Source organism: Rhipicephalus sanguineus, chromosome 1, assembly GCF_013339695.2.
Source record: "Rhipicephalus sanguineus isolate Rsan-2018 chromosome 1, BIME_Rsan_1.4, whole genome shotgun sequence".
In the NCBI taxonomy this organism is placed as follows: Eukaryota; Metazoa; Arthropoda; class Arachnida; order Ixodida; family Ixodidae; genus Rhipicephalus; species Rhipicephalus sanguineus.
Genome location: NC_051176.1, coordinates 174,203,036 through 174,218,123, shown reverse-complemented (window position 1 = coordinate 174,218,123; position 15,088 = coordinate 174,203,036). Strand labels below are relative to the sequence as shown.

General features: G+C 42.7%; 1 protein-coding gene across 2 annotated transcripts in view; it reads left to right on the top strand.

Annotated features, from left to right (window-relative positions):
- The window catches only part of LOC119402614 (NCK-interacting protein with SH3 domain), a 60,235-nt gene extending 46,306 nt beyond the window's left edge, over positions 1-13,929 (top strand). For both annotated transcript variants that reach the window (XM_037669748.2, XM_037669744.2), the window contains exons 11-12: positions 9,558-9,733; positions 13,192-13,929. In XM_037669748.2, coding sequence (XP_037525676.1) covers positions 9,558-9,733; positions 13,192-13,377 — 362 coding nt within the window. In that variant the 3' untranslated portion in view covers positions 13,378-13,929. The remainder of the gene's footprint in view (positions 1-9,557; positions 9,734-13,191) is intronic.
- The last annotated feature ends 1,159 nt before the right edge of the window (positions 13,930-15,088 follow it).

Below are 15,088 nucleotides of genomic sequence, written 5' to 3'. Positions count from 1 at the left end.
GTGGCAGCTCGGGGAGATGGTGCTGGCTCACGCCTCGCCAAGTTACCCGGTCTTCATGCTCGACTACCTTAAATGTAATTTCTAAACAGTTTTATACTTCATGTTGTATCCTTGATAAACATTATCCTCGCGTTTTTCTTTTTGGCCAGACATGCTGTGTGTGTGTATATATATATATATATATATATATATATATATATATATATATATATATATATATATATATATACAGTCGATCCCGGATATATCGAACTCGAAGGGGATCGCGAAATAGTTCGATATATCGATAATTCGAAATACGAAATATGCGTATTTAAGGCTTTAATTAAAGCACTGCAGGCCTCGACACAGTTTTTTGAAATCGTAAAAAGCTCGAACATGACGATTCGCTCACATATGCTAAAGAACAAGGCGAGAACTTCTTTTGCAAGTTAGCGCACTTTATTTCGCATGAAAAAAGTCCGTCAACTTGTCTTGCTTCTTGCGATATTATATAAGCTTTCCAAATAAGTAAATTCAGCACCTTCTGCCACAACAGCGGTGATCGACGCTGAACGCTGATGCGAGCTCTGTAGCGCGGTAAAGGGTTTAGCGGTGGCAGCGGCGGCTGGCATCTTCAAACCGCACGGGTCCATTTCCGCAGCACCCTAGCACCGGCAACGTCAGCTATGATCTCGGCATCGATGCAGTAAGAAACAGCTATGTCGTTATCTGCACCGATGAAGTCACTCGCTGTGCTCCCGTCCGATACGGCGCCCGGAAACGCTAAGTCGCAAAATTCACTGACGCACCGTACGCCGTAGTCGGCGGTCATGACGCGCCCGAAGTCGTCACCTGGTACCAAGGCCCGTAAGGAAACATTGCATGGCGGTGCTTTACTTGACGTCGTTTCAAGCACCGGTCATCATTTTTATCGCTACGAGCGGGACAATGTTTAGTTCGACTTCCGAATGACGATTTATCAAGAACAAAGCGCGAAGTACACACAGTACACATTCTGCAAGAGACAACGCTGCACCGCTGCACGAAGATGTCGAAGAAACATTTCTCCACCGTCGACATAATAGCGATACCGATGGCACTTGTGCCTTTGCAGAAGGCAGCTGCTACTTTGGCGAGAAATGCGAAAAAAAGCATAGCCTCTGAGATCAGCGTTTTAAAACCGAAAACACTAAAAATACGTCACGAGGTTGCGGATCTCAAAGGCCATGCTTTGCGGGCCCGCATGCCATCGTGCGCGATGAGACAATGAAGGGAATGCAAACATTACAACAAGACTGCGAAGTCACTTCGAATTCTCATTTTGGTGCCCTCGGGAATCAGCCTCTTTGAAAAACACTAGCCCATGCGTTAAAACCTGCGGACCGCGCGTCAAATATACCGGTGAACTGACAAGCGTTGCGCAACGAACTAGAGCAACGCAATTTCGTCACGTGCGCGCGACGAGGGACTGGAACTTATAAGAACGCGGCCGAAAAATGATCAATAGTTGTTAGGAAAAATGCACTTTCTGGGCTTCGGCGCGGGGCAGCGTTCGATATAGCGGATGTTTCGCTGTGCGGGAGTTCGATATACGTGCACACCAACCCCATACTTTTGCATGGGAAATTCAAGGGGATTTCTCAACTGTTCGATATAGCCAATAATTCGATATATCCGAGTTCGATATACCCGGGATCGACTGTATATATATATATACACATACATATTCATTCCACGCATTACTACGAATCTTTTTTGTGCCACCGAACATTAGGTTTTAGTACACACAGAGTTTAAATTAATTTGTTTTCTTGAATTCTAAAACAAGGAGCCGGTGTATAAATGAACGCCTAAGGGAACACCAGCAGTCGATAAAGAACGGACAAGGATCTAATTTGCCTCTTCACTGCAACGCACGCCGTCGGCTGCCTGTGGCAAACCGTGTCAGCCTCTGCTGGCGACAACGCGAATCATGAGGCGTAGTCAGAACCAATTGGCACGTGAGCTGGCTGAGGCTTTCTTCATCACGAAAAGAAGAGACATTTGCGTCAGTGATACTTCCATAAGATTGTACGATAATGAAAGCTGGTTCCTCTCATGCGCGTAAATGAATTTGTGGTTTGTGTCGTATAAATATGCGTTTTATGTTCAATAAAATCCAGTCGCGAGTCTCACTTCCTTCCTTGTTCACTTCCTTGTCAGTGTTTCCTTTGCGCAGCAATATGCATTATTGATGCCATCTCTCGTGCGTGTTCCACACGACAGTGTTGTGGTATGCGTGGCTAATTTAGGCGTGTCTCCCAAACACAATGCAGTGTTTCTACGGCGTCTCGACAGCGTTTCGGCTTCCAGCTCTTTCTCTAAGCAGTTGGCGAGAGATCCTCGGTGCTCAGAGATTTTTCCCTACCCGTAGCTAATCGTCCTATTCGGCACCCGCAGGGATCCGATGTGGTGGCAAAACTAACAGCGGCGGCACCTGCAGCAGAGACTTGAATGCTTTTGCTGCCTTGAGCAGGCAAATGGATAAAAAAGTGCGATCGGCTACCGCCAACTGGTCCTTCCAGGCACCAACTGCACATGCGGAGATCAAGACAAGCTTTGTTTTTTGGAAAGAAAACATTCACTGACAAGTGTATGACTCCACACGTGCTCTTTTCACAACGTAACAACTTGGGGTGATAGTGCTGGGACATTCCTCGGCAACTGACCCCGTCTTCGCGTTCGACCACCTTCGATGTAATTTTTAAACATTATCCACGCTCGTATGTAGCGAAATTTTTTCCGTTTGCCATCTTAAATTTCCAAACGCTAGCCTAAAGCGTGCTGTATGTAATATATAAATCTGGGAGAAGCGCACAATATAACAAATATAATAAAAACAGTAGAAGCGTACAAATCTTTTATTTTGAATTTTCTTACAACGGTAATGTTCTCTAAGTAGCCATTCCATCTAATCACCAAAGTTGTCTAGATGGCACAGAAGCAGATAAGAGTGTCCCCGAGAGAAAACAATGTAAGCCGTGCCCGAAGAAAAGAATTTTTTTACGAAAGTTGCTTTTTACGGCATAGTCAGTTGTGAATCGCGATAAGAGGGTTCTGCGTAAAAATAATAAATCTAGTACTTTGTAAATACCAATTAACTACATTTCATTCAGGAAGTTGGAGGGGGCACCAGAACTAATCAGGTGTCACCATTTCTTGCTCCGCGCGTTTGAGCAAAAGTTCACCCTGCGTCTCAACCAGTTTGTTCACAAAGATGGTGGCCACGGTGACGTCAATGCAAGCTATGTATTTTATAGCCTCTGACAATAAGCGGCAGAGAACTGTGAAGAGAGGTCACTACCCATTGTTTGGGTTACTGCGGGAGCGGTTTGGGGATACGGAGAAGTTGGAGGGAATGGCTTACACCGCAACGGTACGAGGAGGACAAAGCGGCAAAACCCCTCCATCGCATTTGCTACGGCTATGCTGGCGGAAAACATAGGAGCGTTCACCCTTTTTTGAGGCATTCCCGTGCAAGTTTCAAACAGCACTACTTTTCGCTCGCGGAATAAACTTTTCGCACGCTTTCATGACCTGGTGAGATTTACACGCCTAGAGTGTACTCCAAGTTACCTCCTTTTTGTGGTGTGTAAGTGCTGCCATCTATGGACACAAAAAGTTCAAATCTAAGTTGCTTTGGAGCTGGTGAGCCCTCTTAAGTATTTTACAGCTTTTATCTTTATGCTGCCACTGAATGTATTCCCAAAACAAGCAGCACAGGTTCCAAACAGCGTGTTCCCTGGTGGAACGATGAATGCAGGAGTGCGCGCAAAATGCAAAACAAAGCGTGGAGGTTGCTCCGCAACTTTCCAAGAGTGGAGAATTTAAAGAATTTTAAACATGTAAAGTCCCAAGGAAGGAAGACACGCCGGCAGACTCAGAAAGAGAGTTGGCAGAAGTTTTTGTCTGGTATTGACTTGTACACAGACGAAGGTAAAGTCTGGAATGGGTTTAATAAAGATAGAGGGTGAGAAGCATACTCACTCCCTTTGGTAAACAGGAGGGCAACACCTTGGAAGACCAAGTGAACTACCTGGTTGCACACTTTGAACATGTGTCCAGCTCGTCACACTACTATGAAACTTCTCAGTGGTACAAAACAAGAATAGAAGGGCAGAAGCTAGAAAGAAAATGTGCAGAATACGAGGCCCTACAATGAACTTTTCTGCTTAGCTGAACTGCGGGCATCAGTGAATTGCTGCAACAAATCTGTCCCAGGTTCTGACCATATAGTATATAAAATGTTGAAGCACCTACCTCTTGAAACACAAAAGACCCTCCTTTCCCTGTACAATGATATATGGTTTTCCAGTGAGATCCCTATTTTTGGAAAGAGGCCATTGTTATTCCTCTCCTGAAACAGGGAAAGGACCCATCTTTTGTTTTGAGTTAGAGGCCTATAGCCCTAACAATTTGCCTCTGTAAACTTTAAAAAAAAATGATCGACTGCCGGCTGCTACATTTCCTGCAATCAAAGAGATTGCTTGACCCACATCAGTGTGGTTTTCGAGAGGGTCAATCCACAACTGACCATCTCATACGCATTGAGACACACATTCGTGACGCTTTTATACACAAGCAGTTCTTCCTCTTTGTTTTTCTTGACATGGAAAAAGCATTCGATGCTACATGGCAGTTCGGAATATTAGTTATGAGACCTCTCAGATACGTATACGTTCTATCACATCCAGGAGACCTTAGTACTAGAGCTGTGCGAATAGTAAAATTTTGGGTGCAAAGCGAATTCGAATATTGAAGTGTGAGTGCGAATCGAATCGAATATTTTTAGAATATTTCTCGAATATTTCTAGAATATTTTTCGAATACTTGGAAGCGAAATTGCAGAAAGAAAAGTTAGAGAGGATTCCTAAGCATATTCTTATGAAATAGCAACATGAAAGTGTTTCTTTTCGCTAGGTTGATGAAGCGCTGGCGGGGTGGTGTTTCATAGTTGTCTTATCAAGAATGAGGCAATGTAAAGGCTGAATTCTATTTATGTTTATGATTTGGTGCAAGCAAAGTGTTGCCGACAACACTTTACACGTGATGGGCAAAGATGCCATTTCTTCAGCCTCTCCTCCTCTTTCAACTTCTGTGTAAGCCTAACTGATGTGGCGGGCAAGGGTGTGCTCCCTTCAAGTCCGGAGTTCCAAATCTGCCTCATAGACGTCGATATATAAGAACATCTGAAATTTTGGATGCTAAAAAGCTTCGGCTTCCGATTTTTCAGACTTCCTGCCCAAATTTCAGGTCCAAAACAGCGTTAATTGAGCCCCCACCTCTGCCACATCTTTCATCTCCATGTTGGAACGGGCGTTTTCTTGAGTTAATACATTTGTGACCGTAGCAGAGCTTGAAAGGCAGCTTTGCCGCAATATCGGGGTGTGATGAGGTGAAGCATATTGAAAATCTAGGGACCACTTTCAATCGGACGCTGACTGTGTCTTGGCAAAGTTTGCCGCAATACCCGTGTGTGATGAGGTGAAGCATATTGAAAATCTAGGGACCACTTTCAATCGGACGTTGACTATGTCTTGGCAAAGTTCGACCGTAACGGAGCTTGAAAGGCAGCTTTGCCGAAATTCCGGGGTGTGATGAGGTGAAGCATATTGAAAATCTAGGGACCACTTCCAATCGGACGTTGACTGTGTCTTGACAAAGTTCGACCGTAACGGAGCCTGAAAGGCAGCTTTGCCGCAATACGAGAGTGTAATGAGGTGAAGCATATTGAAAAACTGAAGGTGTCACTTTCAATCGGACAATGACTGTATTTGTTTTTGGGAAGTTCGAATAGTAAAATTCCAGTGCGAATCGAATCAAATAGCAAACACTATTCGAAAAATATTTGAAATTTCGAATATTCGCACACCCCTACTTAGTACCACAGGATGGTGTGCTCATTTGTACACATTATAAAAATGAATTCCTTGTGTCTGTGTATCCAATGCAATATGTTCTATTCAACTTACGTTGATAATGTGCAGATAGGACTTAAATCCTGCAATCTCGCAATATGCAAACAGCAGGTTCAGCTTGGTCTTGGTATGGTGTCTAAATGGGCCAACGAGAATCGCTTCAGCCTCAATCCACAAAAGAGCACCTGTGTCCTTTTCTCTAGGAAGAGAGGCCTGCACCTCAAACCAGATATTTATCTGCAGGACCATCTGCTGCCTGTAAAAACAGAGCACAAGTTCTTGGGTGCAATTCTGGACACGAAACTATCCTTTGTACCACACTAAAATACGTGAAAAACAAGTGCATGAAAACTATGAATATTCTAAAGGTTTTCTCACGTACAGCGTAGGATAGTGACAGCAAATGCCTCATAAATCTGTACAAGGGTTTCATATGCACATGCCTAGACTACAGGGTCATAGTTTACCAGTCTGCCACATCGAGCACATTGAAGATGCTGGACCCTGTCCACCATCTAGGCATTCACATTTCTGCGGGTGCCTTTTGAATGAGCCCCGTAGAAAGCCTTTACATGGAATCAAATGAGTGGTCACTTCATTTGCAGAGATGCTACATTTCCTTCGTATATTTTCTATAAATCAATGCAAACAATGAACATCCCACAGGCAGTGCTATATATGATTTATCCAGTTCTCGTCTGTTTCATAACCGTCCTGCATTGAGAGAGCCCTACTCACTGTGTGTACAAGGTCTTGTGTGCAAGTCCGACAGTAGTCTGTGTATACAAGTCCGACTCTTTGAACACCGCGTGATGGCTCCTGCTGTACAGGTGCCACCATGGCAGTGGCAGCTTATAGACTGCGGTGTATCTTTCATTGAAGTTACGAAGCACGCACCTGTTACTCATATCCACATGTGCTTCCTTGAACAGCAGCACAAATACTCCTACCCAGAATTTTTTTGCAGATGCTTCAAAGTCTCAGTGTGTCCCATGCAGCGGTCAGTCTATCTTTTTCGGATGCCAGAGTTCTCCACCCCAATTCAAGCATTTTCACAGTGGAGGCTTATGCTATACTGCGACTGTTAAACACAATAAAGAAATTGAAATTACAACCGGCAGTTATATATAGTACATGGATTCCTTAAAGGAGTACTGACATGAATTTTAAAATTTTTCGGGTTGTTGCTCTAAATGAAAGCACGGGTATCGAGAACCCGAAAAAGAGTGTCGTGGTGCCTGGGGATGCATTGCATATATTTTTAATATCGCTTCTTTCAACCAGCAGTTTCGGTTTCGGTTTCGAGAGGGCAGCTTCATAGTGACGTGTCAAGTCGGCCCGTGACGTCACGGGCAGACTGCAACCCACGAAATATGCACCTGCTGTCCTTTGCTGTCAGTCGAACATGGTTCATGATGAGTGAACTGTCGTCCAGTGCCTCCGACAGCAATTTCTGTGATTTAGGCCGCATGCAGAAGCCAGATTTTGCAAACCAAGTGAGCTGACTTGAAACGTCATAGGGCTGTCCATGCGGTGAAGCTGCCTTGCAGATGCTGGGAGATGAAAACTTTAAAATCAAACTTAAATATTTATACGTGTTTCCCGGATGCGGTGTGGGGAGAGCGTTAACACTACATGCCAAGGAACCCAAAAACGTCCGTTTTGCTGCACTTCAAAATCGTGTCAGTACTCCTTTAAGCGTTTTAAAAGCTTTGAAAACTCTCAAAAAGAACAAAAGTCCTGTCATTGTCTCTACTCACTACTATACACCATTTATGCATCCAAGCAGCATGTTTTAGTATACTGGGTGCCAGGGCACCACAAGATCAAAGGAAATGTGTTGGCTGACCAGCTAGCTGCATCCGTCCTCCAAAATGCTGCCGATTCATCTACAGCTGTCCCTGTAATAGACCTAAAGCCCCTTCTAAGAAAAACACTCCGGGCTTACTGGCAGTGCTTACGGGACAGTGAAACTCAGAATAAACTACATTTTATCAAGCCTCATCGAGAGCGCCTACCCCTTGCGCCTCGTTCCCAGCTAGCATGCGGTGCCGGCCCCATGTGGCTTGATCACCGTGAACCGCTGTCAAACGGCAACATGGCGGTCGTAGCCACGGCGCTAGGCCTGCTTGTCAGGCGCAAGCCATAAGTCTCCCTCGCCAACTTGGAGACGTCTGGGTGCCGCTTGTCGCATGGCATGCTAGCATATGTCACTGTGCCACGCCTGTCCTCATTGGCCACGCCAGTGACAGCCCCTAGGCCCTCTCTCCGCTTGAGCTCACTTCTGGCACTTGGTCACTGCGGGAGATGCTCGCATACCTGCAACGACGAAGTCACACGCTGCCTTTATTGGCAACTTCTCGTTGGAGCATTCAATGGTACCCCTTTGTGTGGTAGCCATAGTGCTGCAGGCAAGCATACTCGATCGATCGGTCTTGCGGAGTTACCCTGTACGGCCCACAATCCGGTGATTGTCACACTGTGCTGCATCTGGGGTTAATAAACCTGTGTTTGTTGACAACCTGCCTCGAGTGCCTTTTATGCACCATGTCGAAGAGTAGACGAACCGGGCCGTAACGTCTGTGCACTATGGTGGTGGTGGAGCGTTTCGTCCCGTCCCGGTCGCGCCCGTACTGTAAGCCTTGTGTAAACCTATCTCCACATGCTGCACAGAGGTAACACTTAGCAGGCTAAGAATAGGACACACACACACAGCACACATGCATACCTTCTGTCCAGTGGTGATCCACTCATGTGTAAGCAAATACACCCATGTGTAAGCATGTGACAGTAAATTCCGCTGCATCCCTTGATGTTCATAGGTAGGGAACCGCTTTTTAAATATGAGTCATTGTTCACATTTTTAAAAGATGTTAGTAGTTTTCACATCGTATTCCCAAGCAATCCGTAGCATGACCTCTTAACAGAGGTTGCTGCTGTGGTAGCTACATTACAGAAAGCACTTGCCTCGCGGCCCCTGTACTCGAGCGCATTGATGAGGCCTTTGTACCAATACCATATTCCCATAGTTTTATTACCATGGCCACCTGCCATTCACTCTCACCACACACATTTCATGTCACTCTCATGATTTTAATACTTATCATGTTTTACACACATTTAGTGCACAGAATTGTAGGCCCTCATACAGCCACTTAACGCAGTCATGGTTCACATCCGATATCATGTCCTGGTGCTCTTTGGCCATCACTGGCCCATGCACCATAAAACACCATACATCATTATCATCAACAACTTGCCTGCTTTTATTTCCCCTCCTCTAGTATTATATGGCTTGAAATTATTATATAGGGCAGTTTTATTTTTTCTACTTTTAAAAATACAATTATACAAAATTTTAGGAATGTTGTGTGGCATTTAACACCACACAATATTCACACATATTAAATACTCAGCTGTTGTAAGCATTGTCATTGGAGATGAAACATCTTGGAAGACTCTAGTACCTATCCTACCATAACAGTTTAAATGAAATTCTCAGTTTGCATGACAGGGCCCCTTACCACCACTGTTCGTTTAAGCTGTTTAAGCTTTCTGATGTCATATTACCCGCACAAGGAGGATAGCATGCTTCTTTTGTTTTCTTTATGCCTGCAGATGACCCTGCTCGAGTGCTCACCCATGAAGTTACTGGAGTTCCTAACTCAGTGTTGAAGATGCTTGCTGAGCTCTTCTCTGACAGCACAACAGCAGAACTTTTCTACTTGAACGATGTTGCTGTCTTGGTGGACATTGTAGCCAGGCAGCTAAGTGACCTGTCACCTGGTGATAAGGTAGGCTGTAGATCGGTATTCATCCCTACTTTCTGGCCTTCTCATCATTCTTTTTTTTTTTGCCCCTTTAATCCTTTCACAATACAGCCTGGGAAGCCAAGATATTCTAGTATATCTCAGGCCAACATGCCGGCCTTTCCTGTAATAAATCTAGGTTGTGTTCAGTAATTCAAAAAGGGACATCATGAAAAAACTGGATAAGGGCAGACAGAAATCCCACCTTGTCCTTACTGTTCTTTATTGTACCACTTTCCTCATTTTTGGGGCGTTAACCAGTATACAAAGTACCAATACAGATGTGTTTTCAGTATGCTATGATATTATTATTAATTATAGGGAATATCTAATCTCCTTTATATATAGTGCAACAGGGTTTTTCTGAAGAGTCATTTACATATATTATTTACACAACAGATGCTAATGTCCAGGTAAGTATAATTGAAAAGATTCACAAACGAACTTCCTAATTGTTCGCTTTGTGTTGAAATTGTGAGATTGAGCTGTTGTCAAGTGACATCTCCTTAGTATAAATCCTATGAGTAGCACCAGTATTGACACCTCCATTTCTGAATCATGGTATGAAATATATTGGAGTTCCTGTGAACAGCTTCAAAGGAGTTTAGCAGCACTAAGAGCTTGGAATGTTAACAGGAATGCTAGTACATAGTCTAGCACATTTTGGGGATGGATACCTTGAAATAGATGCTGCTAGACAAATAGGACTTCAGTATGACATGGTTGCAATTGTGCAGTTCCAACAAGTATTCACCAAAGAAGAACGGCTATTTGGGCTAGTTGGTTAAAGTGCATATTGAAAGGGTTTGCAGCGCAAGCACGGTAGTGCTGAAGGAAAGGCGTAAAAGCAAGGAACGGAAAGAGGGTGTCGTCCCTCTTTGCTTTTCGTTCCTCGCTTTTACTCCTTTCCTTCTGCACTACCGTGCTTGCGCTGCAAACCATTTCAATAAGTATTCACCAGTTGAGATTTGTTACTGCATAATTTCACTTATCTAAAGGGTCATTGTTGTGCAAAGGATGTCCGCGTTTTTCATGTAGTCCATTCAGTAAGACTTAAGTGCATTGTGCTTCACGGGCGACCTTGAAAAAGACCCGTCCTTGCCGAAAGAAACAAGGCACACAGGCGGTACTGCTTACAGCAAAATAGAAATATATATTACTCCATATCATATGTGCACACAAGCAACTACTCACTGAGAAGTTATACAGTCACTGCAGTGAGATGACAGTGGCTGAGGCTTTGTAGTGTATGACATGGATGAATGCAATTGCTTCCTTCATGCAAAAAACTGGCTTAGCGAACTTCTTATCGACAACCTATTGCAGTGGACATGCATTACAAAGATATACAGCATGTTTAAAGCACTTGTTTGCCCAGGATGAGTTTCAAAACAAACTTTATTTGTTTTGAAAGCACCTATAAAACACTTCAAGAGGGTGCCCATGGGGTGATGTGCCGGCAGCCACATCAATAGGGAGTGCACCACAATATCCCTCACTGCATCAGCCATGAACATGGCGACACCACATGTCCTCGCTGCCAATTAGCCAGTATTATTTATCTGTAAATGCCGGCACTTTTTTTTAGAGCCATAATGGTTTTGCCTATTTGCTAGCCTACCAGTAACACTCCTCGTGAAAAAGGCTTTTAGAAAAGATGATAGAATTCTGTTTGATAGAGGCTTTGTATTTTGACTACTCTTGTGTTAATGTTATAAATATTAGCTGCAGAGGTTAAAGGTGCCTTACAACACTTTTTGAACATTGTCCGAAAATACTGCCGATCAGTACTCTCAAGGCTCCTGTGACACAAACCAAATAATTTAGCAATAGACGTAGCAGGGAATTAGAAATTTCATTTCAAAGACAGCCAAAAATCACTTGCTCTACCCTTGGCAAACTATGTAGTCGATGGTACAGACACCGCCATTGGCTGATTTCATCATTGCAAGAACATTCTCAGTAATACCTGTATTGTTCATTAGAAGTTCAATAAATAAAAAACATGCATATGTCTCTACTCATATGTCTCTACTTTGAAAATCGTTAAAAAATTATCTAATATTCCCATTTCCGGTCTCAGTCGAGAGTTGTCCGTTGGATTCATGTGGTTGTGTTGAACAAAGAAAAAACCCCATGAACAATTCCACTTGTTTCGTTCTTTCATAGCGAGGGCTTTGTCCCAGCAGACTTGGTACCTTTAGGTAGCATGTGAGGGTTTATTGGCCACCTGCCACCTTGTGCAAAGATCACGTACAACGTGTGATGCCCTCTGGCAAAAAGAGTGTTCCACACTTACCGCCTTGGCTATGAGTGGCGCTGGAAAACACCCCCAGGGATTAAATGCACGTAAATAGCCTACAAGGTGAATAGGGGAACGCTCTCTGGCATATCTCACTTGTGTGAGCATCAGATGCATAATTTTAATCCCTTAACAGTATTGGACGAGCACAGCTTGTCCTTGCCAAACTGTGCCCAAACCGTTTTGGATGAGTGTGGCTCGTCCACTTGAGATAATATCTCCCTATGAGCGTTTTGAACGAGACTAGCTCATTTCCAGGCTTCTTCATGTGTCACTTCACAAATGGCCGCATTTGCTTGGCAATTTCTTTTATTTTAACCACCATTTCACATTTTTTTGTGACTTGTGTTTAGAAAAAGTTGTCCAGTGAAGGTGACGCATGCGTTGCTCATGCATCATCGCAGAAAAGAAGCCTTTCGTCATCATACAGCTCTTCAGGCACTAATTATTCAGATATCGAAGTTTACTTTGATGACTTGATGTGTTATATTCACCAGTTTCTTGACGATGGCATTTCACAAATCGTGAAAGACACTAATAAGCCATGGGACAATAAACTTCGTTATGCTAATTTGAGTTAATATATGCTGGAATTTTTTTTCGTCAATCCAAACATGCTTTTAGAAGCAAAAAATTTGCTATCAAAATTGAAAATAAATTAAACATTTTTAGACAAAAATCTCTGAAAAAAAATAATAAAACAGTTAAGGGGTTAAGGTTGTAGGCTCGAGCCACATTGACAGAGTGTTTTCCTTTTGTCCACTTTAATTCATTTCAATTTACGTCGTAATTACTACACTACAGTTTAAAAAAAAGGTGATGATTCTCCTTTGCTTTCCTTGGCTTTATTGTCTGTTGGATTCATTTGGTTCTGTTTAACAAGGAAACGAAGTCTAGAGCAGCTCCCCTTCTTTCGTTCACTGGGAAAAAGTGCACATGTCAATATGGTAAATGTAAATGAAAGAGGATGAAAAAAAAAGCAACTTGGCACTAGTGGGAGCTGTGCCTTCATATTTGCTTTTTTAAGATATTTTCTTTTTCCAGCACTTTTATGAAAATATAGCTATAATATAGACATGACATTATTTTGTTTAGCCATGGAAAGTTAATCTGGTTGTAAACATGCCGTTTTCACTTGCAGCGAAGACTTCTGTATCTTTCCTTGGTGGAGCACTTACTTGGTTCTACGCAATATGAAGGTCATCGTCAAGCAGAGCTTCATCGCTGCTTTGAGGGTGCACTCACACACGATGAGTCGTCAGCTGAGGAAAAGGAGATTGTGCGTCGCATTCAGATGAACTGGCCTCAGTGGTTTCGTACAGACTGAGCCGGCAACCATTTTGCATGACATCTTCCAAGACTTTTGGCAAGCCAATTGATGGGGCTGCAGTTTGATGGACCCCCAATTTTTGTTTGTTTTACCATGGTTGGATTGTCCTTCATGTGCTTTCTTATGCATTGCATGCAGTCAATGACTGTTTGTACCAGAACTTTTACTTAATTTCTTTTTCTACAACTTCGTTGCTTTTACAGTTTTTTTTTTTCTGGGACCAAGCTTTGTCTTAATCCTGCCCTGTCTGTCCCTTCCCCAATTTCCTTCCTATTTATTTATGCTTTTTTTTTCCAGAGAATTTGATGTGGGGATGTCTTCTTTCAGTGAGTGAACTACGCCAAAAAATTGTGAGAAAATTGTGCAGTGCATGATAATGCTGCCGCTGCAACTTCTGTGCCTTCAGTTTATTCCTTTTTTCTTTCATGAAGGTGTAGTGTGTGGCAGGCTTTGTGTGTTTGCTCTATGGCATGTTCATTGTTTAACTAGCCTACTTTCATCTGGTACAATACTCTTAAGCAAGTCTCTTGCGTGATGGCCATGCCTCATCTTGCTTAACAAAGAATTTTGGTGCAAACTGAGAATCAAGGAAAAAACAAGACAGGATAGGATGCCAGCTGTCTTCTTGCTTTTTTTTCATTGATTCTCGGTTTGCGCCATAATGCTTTCGTTAAGCTATGCACCAACTCGCCCAACGTAGTATTCATACCTGCTCTTAGAGACCACTTGGTGGTCCCATACGTAGGCCTTGGTCAGAGAAGACAAGTCATGAAAGTGGTATGAGGTATTGTGTAGCTTTATCTCCTATGTGTGACAAAGAATAACTTATATTAGAATATGTTGCAGTGTGATATTGTAGATATTGCTTTATCTGTCCATCAGCTTTTCTTCTTGTTAATTTTTTTTTGTCATTGTGTGCATTTTTTTTCTCTTTGTGTTCATTTGTGCATCATATGTGCATCATATGTGCATCATATGTGTGTCAGTAGTGACCAAATTAGTGCACTCATACTGTTAACTTAAAGATCCTGAAAAATAGTATTTATGTTACCTAGTAGTGACTATGTGCATACAAAGCCACTGAATTTGAAGCTTCAGTTGCTGTATCTCTCAACAGCAAAATATAAGATGGTGCTTAGCCATACGTAACAGCAGCTGTAGGAGACCTGATAGGCTCTGTCAAAATACCACTTGTAAGTAACTATTTCTACCGTGTAATGTTTGTACCTCATGTTTTCCTAAAAAATTGGAAAAGAAACTTATGGTTGCACACACATGAGTGCTATACTTACACTGGCAAACTGGAGTACAAATAGACTATTCAACATTGAATTGCCATTATGTTACGGCAGGACAGACATCCATTCATTCACTATGAGACAGTTGATTATACATTACTCTATGTTTACCGCTATTAAGCATTTTAAATACAAGTTCTAATTTACTTTCATCATTTATGGGATTTGATTCATCGTGGTATTGCTTGCAGTAGTATATTTTTAAGCGTCAAAAGATGGATCCATTGCTTGAGATAGATATGCATATCTTGGGGGGCTGAATTCAAGAATTATAAGTCACTTCACAAATATGTTTAGTGCAGAAATCATAACTTTAGGTCTAAAAATGTAATAATATTATAAAATAGGAAACCGTTATGACTTTTATGGAGTAACTGCAGTTAAGCATTCCTGTCATTAGCAACATCAGC